Here is a 6738-nt window from a genome sequence, read left to right as displayed (position 1 = left end):
CGACATAACAAAACGGTATGTGTCAGATCTTCCAACGGCTCACCGCGTTACCACAAAATTTTTTGCCAAGTTTTTTCTTTTGCCAAAAACTGAATTTTTGTCGGCACTCATCATTTCTATAGGGCAGTATACCACACAATTGAGAGTGATGTAATCTTTTCACGAAATTTTCACGATAGAATCTTCCCATGGATCGAGTTAAAAGCATGGTTAACGAATAAGAGGGCCATCGCGCTCAATTCGTGCTACTTACCGTGAAAAATCGCGTGATGAACGGCCTTATCGCACCGAATCCCCCTGCGAGGCACCTAACGACGGGCCACGTCCGCGAGCACAAGCATGCGCGCAACGCCTGACAGCCAGATGGAGAGAGCGCGCACACAGACAGCCTACTTCTTGTCCATTCGCTCGCATGAGCTGGAGGTGTCCTAGCTCTTGTGGAGGTGGCACGTTGTTGAGTGCGTCGTGGGGGGATTCGGTGCGACAATGGCGTTTCCCACGCCTCTTTTCTGGGTAATCAAATAAAATCGAGCGTGATCGCGTTCATACTCATGAACTTCATTCTACCTTATCTATTCGTGGAGCGATCCCAACACCCCCAATGTCGTGACATAGGGAGGATGTGATGAATGGAAACAAATCCATACCATGTCTGTGCAGTGGTTCGAAACCGGCAGCTGCGCCGAGTTTATGACGTTTAGATCCGAATATACATCGATTGCACCATAGGAGAGCACATTGTCCTTATCATGTTACCAGTCTGGGCGTCCTGCTAAACCCGAACTTCACAGTTTTGTGGTGTTCGCTTTGCGTACCTTCTCTGATCAATAAGAAATAACAGTAGTGACTTTTTTTGTAAAATTAGAATTGTTTTTTTTTTTCAACGCTTTCTTCAATTTTTCCCTCAAAAATTTAAGCATGGAGGAAAGGTTTCATGGTTTCTTCCTAAACGTGTCAGTTTACATTTGGGGAAGATTTTACATCCATTTTTTTGGAACCTCCACAATTTGGAAACATTAATGGAAGTATGAGTTTCCTCCGTTCTCAACTATTAGCATAGAATGATGTGAGGACATGAGATGACTTGAATATCATCATCGCAGTGATGAAGATAACGTTCTACGTCAGATGACGTAAACTCTTGGCTACTATTATATTTAAGCAGGGGTTTGCATGTTTCGACTTTTTGAAAGAAAAATTTTAGCAGCATCAAGGAAACATGCTAGGAAATAGATGCGCGAAAGAGTCATTGAAGCCCCTTCTACCGCATTGGGGTTCTCGCGCACCAATCCGACGCACTGGGACTTGTCTCACCCACTGTAGACTATGTCTACTACACCTACTATATCTGGCTCCGAAACACTAATCCGACGTCGTGGTACCGTTTTTGGGCTTTCGTGACTGAAACACACACAGACGCAAACACGTGACAGAATAAGCCCTTTACTATATAGCATGATGATCAGCTCGCCGATCAAAGGCATCACTCCACGAATCTGAGGTGGTACGGATTTCAGGTGGAGTATTCGTATACGGATCGTAGATTTTTGAGAGGAGTGGTCCCGTCCATTTCTTCTTAATTGCCGTAAAAAACGGCCCGGACGATACGGCTTCGGGCGTTCTGGCGCGCTATTTTCTACAAGGAGTTCGATTGGAGCGCGCCAGCCTTGTGCACGCGCCGCATTTTCCGGACCGTTTTTTTACGGCAATTAGGAAGAAATGGACGGAATCGTCCCCCTCTCCATATAATCTACTATCCCTTATAAGAAAACCCCAGCTGAAATCTGCACCACCACAGATTTGTGGTATGCTGTCTTTAAGTTAAGCAAGTCAAGTAAATCATGATGATTTGCCAATTTGGAAGAATACATTCACATAAAAGCTTTATTTACCTTCACTAACATAGGGCGAAAACAAACCTACCTTATCAAAGCCAACATACTTCTAACTAGTTTTGGACGGTCCAGTGATAGAGTTCGCCTATCAGTTGCATGGCGATAGTTCAGCACCTCACCAGTGCAGGGTTTTGCACCATTATGGGGTATTTTCCTGACACACAAACACATACGGACTAAGCACGTTATTATATAACATGATATATCTTATTTTACGATAACTTGGGAACATTAGAGCTCTCACTAAATCACTTTCACACGAAGCAAACGAAATATTCGAATATTAAGGGCAACTGAGCTCGAACTGTATAGAAAATACAAGAATTATTTTCAAAATGTCTTGTCAATGCCTATGTGGATACCAGCAAGTGCGGGACAACATTCTTGGCACAAGATGTACGAATCCGGATGATCCGCTCAGTTTGAATACGATACTGACGGGGGTCGAACAACTATTTGGCAACAAACGGGCCACTCGAAACTGACTTTCATCATATCTCATCATCGTAATCTCATTCTCGAGTACTAATTTGGCTAGCGTCCAATCATTTTTTCCTTTCTCTCTCTCTCTCTCTCTCTCTCTCCTCAATGAAATGTCTCTTCAAAACGATTGCTGTATTTCGACCGTCGGGTTGTCAGTGTTTATTTGAAAATGTTATATACATTTATAGGTGAAGTTCTTTTTTTCTTTACTTGTAATTGCCGAAGGCACTATGTCTAATTAATGTCCTAGAACCTGTATATAAATTTTATTTTCCTCGTTGGTGTCTTTACGTGTGAAAAAAAATTATGCTCACTCCTCACTGAAAATCATTTTGCCACACTATCACTATGATATCAACTAGAGGAAAACATTCTGCCATGCAACCTCAAGGAAGCTTCATTTTGTAGAATGACCTCAAAAGATGGTTTGGCCAAAGATGGACTTTCATACCGATCCGATATCTTCACCATGGACATCCTCACTGCGGTATGCCACGGACGTAAAATTCATACAATTAGTTAATCAACGAGAGTACAATACCTATGTATGGTCAGACATAAGAATAATCACTCCCATTACAGATTTATGTATACGCTTGCATTTTGTGGATTGTATTATTAATAACAGTTATATTTAATAGTATTCATGTGAGTTTCTTTTCCCTTAAAGACATGTAGGTTAAGGAAACACGACTAATCAATTTTGAAACTCAGACTCGTCCCGTCAAACAAAAGAAACAGAAAGACTTCGAGCTGCTTCATGTATCCAGTGATGTAAGATGTTAAAATAAAAACGTAACACTTCTTAAGGAAATTCCCTGAATTATCTCAGAGACAAAAGAGTGGTACTGCACCAATGAGCTACACAGACTCGAAAAGCTTCAGAAGTGACAGAGATAAGTGGGAACGAACGAAATCAGAATCAAGTCGAAGGGCCTCACAAGAATAAAAGGTTAAATCTTCTCTGTTCTTTCAACTCTTTGTTTTTCGTTGTTGTTTTTTTTTTGAGTACTACTACGGGTCGCAGATTCATGTAGGTATTCGCCTATAGTGAGTGAACCACAATTAGATAGGAAAACTTTTCAAACTCGCGCATACAGTCGCTTTCATGATGTGGAAATTCTGGAACAAGATATAGTTACTTGCTTGACTTAATCAAAGGCAGATTCTACGGCTCTAACTCGGCTATCTGCATCTTTGCCGGAGTCTGTCGTCCTTAAACATATCCGAACTCAACTTTTCCGATCTTCAATACCTGCGAAGCTTTACGTCTCGACTGAACTGCTTGTTAATCCCAAGTGTCCTCAGATCTTGTTTTACCACCTCCGTCCAGAACATTCCTTTCCTTGTTTGAGTATGGGAGCATCCTCAGAACAATTTGAACAAGATGACCGGACGATCTCCTCATAACTTAACCGAAAAAGCAAAGACGGTTTTCCGTAACTACTCCAGAAACCGGGCAAGATGTCGACGTTCTTCACGTGTCATCTGCCGACACACCATACCTACTTCCTAGTAAAGCACTTCGTTATGGCACATCGGCCAAAAATAGCCTAACAGTCATCTAGATAGCTTTATCTCTATGCAGTCGAGGTTCTCCATCAGCGTCGACGGTGTCCCCAAATCTCCGATCCGTACATCATGATAGGCCGAACTGCGGATAGGTAAACTTGTAGCTTCACTTCGTTGGCGATGGGGGTCGACCACAGGCACATGGTAATGGAGTGGTATGCCGAATTGGCTTTAGCGCACCCTCGTTGAACACTTCTCTCTCGTAGCTGCCATTGTTTTTCCTAAATAAACTCATCCACTAGTTCAATATGTTGCCTCTCCATCATGATTCCCGTTGGGGATGTCGAGGATATCTACATCCGTCTGTCTCAGTCTATAGGCTGCAGCTGATTTTGGTGCAGGGTTAGCAACATTTTGCAGCTCCGTGCCGTTAGAAACGAATATTACTACATCGTCGACGAAATTGAGATAGAGAATGAACATGTAGACGATGTGTGAACGACATCGGCTTGACACTGCTCAAATATTTTTCGCATGAAATTATCGACGGCAAAGTTTAACAGACAGCGTCCTGCTACGGCCCCTTGTCTCCTTTCCACTTCGAGCGGTGCGGTACATTTGGCTGCTGTTCGAACTGCAACACTTGTTCTTTTACTTATGTCGTTAGTTGGCAATTAGTAATTTTCGTTAAGCGTGCGAAACTTCCTGGAATTCCATCGGCGCGAAGTGCATTGAAAAGACGACCCCGATGGGGAGAGTCGAAAGTGGCTTCGAATTCCAAGTAAGCTAACTGCAGAAGCTTCGAAAACTGCCACACTTTACTTCGCTCTCTTCACAATAAACATCGGATCAATCGATCGAAAAGGACAAAAGCCGGCTTGTTTGTTGCGGATGGTCTCTTGACGATGTGTCATTAGCCGATCCAGGATGATCAGCTCCAAAACCTTGTTCATTACACCCTGCAGTATTGTCTCTCGGTAATTCCTGAATTCCGTTACGGATACCTTCTTGTGGAGGGAAATTATAACAGTGTGTCTCCGCAAGTCAGGTATCCTTTCGTCAATCTATATTTAATAAATAATCTTTGTCAGTTCCCAAATCCCAGAAAGAGGAAAAGATTTATGCACTATTTTCATCGCCAGATCTTTCATTCTTCATCCTTCACGTTGGTCGTTGGGTGTGCACGAGTTGGGGCCAAAATAGGGCCGCGGACAAAACATTCACTTCAGATGGAAACAGTTGCCTCCCATACGGCGACTCCGTTGCAAATGTTGAAAAGAGGCAAACACATCATCTTGCCGCTCTACTGCCTTAATAGAGTAGGGGGTTTCTCGAGTTCTTGTCTTCTCACACTTTTTCAGACTCCTTCGTTTTTGAAGTCCATTCTACCTCACGATAACGTTTCAGCTGAAAACGCAACTTCCTTCTCAGACATTTCTCCTGGCTGAAGTTACCGTGCTACACATGCAGAACACTACAATAAACAATACTTGGACACACCGGCCTCTATTTGCCGCGGTAACAAAGGAAGCGGATGGGACATGGGTTGATGAACTTCCCCAAAGATGGAGGTCCTCAAGATAGTGGTGTAAACCGACCGATGTGCGGCACAGGATGAGCGCTGACCAAAGCATGGGATCCTCATCCGATACTGGGAACTCGGCTCGCGGTGCGTGACTTCAACCAGCGCCGCAACTACGGATCGCGCCTTCCACAATCCATTTCGTGACCACCAGAGGGTTGTGTTTCTACTACACCGGATGGCGCCTACCCATTTACTGAGTCAAGGGTCTTGATGGGTCAGGAAAATGATAGTCGAAATCGGCTGGATCCCGGCAAGAGGAGTCGTTGTTAGAGGACTTTTCTGTAGAAGATCGCTTGCTGATTGCTTCTTGGCTGGTGGGGAGCTGCGTTCGCAGAGTTCCATGGATGGATAAATCAAATGCAACGTTGCTACTCAAGTAGCTATGACCTAAAGTGCTTATCACAAAACTGACGATGCTGGGTTTCGGTGGCCGGATTACGAGTATGAGTGTGGCCACGCTTATACTCGTAATCTACTTCCCGAACTCTACACTTATCCACTGCGGCCGCAACATCGTCCGTTTCGTGATACGCTGCCTTTGAAGAAAACGATCCCAATTTCTTCTCAGATGATCGTAGTGACACTGATGCTTTTTACATTTTACATCAATTACGCCAATCTTTGATGAATGATTTCAGGTGCTCATTATGAATGAAAGAAATGTTTAGTGATTACTATATTATTGTTATTGATAACGAAGAGCTTGACGGCTTATACTCTCACTTACTCGGAAGAAATCATTTATTGAAATGAAAATGTCATGTTACTGAGTTGAATGTCGATGTCATCTTTCAGTAGATCGTTTGCAGTTACCCTGCACTTCAAAGACGTACTGTAACAGAAAGAGTTGGAATTACAGACAATGAAATTCTTTCAACTCGTTTTTTAACCTTCATTTATTGAAATGAAAGTTAAAGAACGAGTTGGAAGAATTTTCAGTTCCATCCTACATTGCAACCAATGAGATACCCCTTCGCTAACGTTTTACGTTGATTTCTTTTCGTAGGTTTCTAAGGACGGTTTTACCGGTTTTGGAACCTTCCCCTGAAAGTAAGAGTAAGAATCTTAGAAATTACTTGAAAGTTGAGTTAAAGGTTGGAAATTAGGGAGAAGTCGCATTTAAACACTAAAGCAGAAGCAAACAAGCATTTAATCGAGTAGAAGCGTGTAGAAGTATTTAAATGTTAAATGTTTTCTTCTCTTTACAAATATTTACTTCCATCTATCGTTAACTTTCCAATGACTAATTCCAAAGAATTTCAA

At 42.7% G+C, this 6738-nt stretch overlaps 1 protein-coding gene across 2 annotated transcripts; it reads left to right on the top strand.

The window, feature by feature from the left end:
- Nucleotides 1-2787: 2787 nt before the first annotated feature.
- Nucleotides 2788-6126, top strand: RB195_011404 (uncharacterized protein; the record flags this gene model as incomplete). 2 transcript variants are annotated; one of them, XM_064192807.1, is made up of 6 exons in its annotated part: nt 2788-2865; nt 2961-3026; nt 3093-3152; nt 3211-3223; nt 3264-3330; nt 6114-6126. In XM_064192807.1, the coding sequence occupies 6 exons, from the start codon at nt 2788-2790 to the stop codon at nt 6124-6126; spliced, it is 297 nt and encodes a 98-aa protein (XP_064050389.1). The 2 variants fall into 2 exon arrangements, with proteins under 2 accessions (XP_064050389.1, XP_064050390.1); XM_064192806.1 differs by lacking the exon at nt 6114-6126 and having other exon boundaries at nt 3211-3327.
- Between the last annotated feature and the right edge of the window lie 612 nt (nt 6127-6738).

This window comes from Necator americanus, chromosome III (genome assembly GCF_031761385.1).
Source record: "Necator americanus strain Aroian chromosome III, whole genome shotgun sequence".
NCBI classification, from domain to species: Eukaryota; Metazoa; Nematoda; class Chromadorea; order Rhabditida; family Ancylostomatidae; genus Necator; species Necator americanus.
Note: the sequence above shows the minus strand (reverse complement) of the source record. Positions and strands in the feature narration are given on the sequence as shown.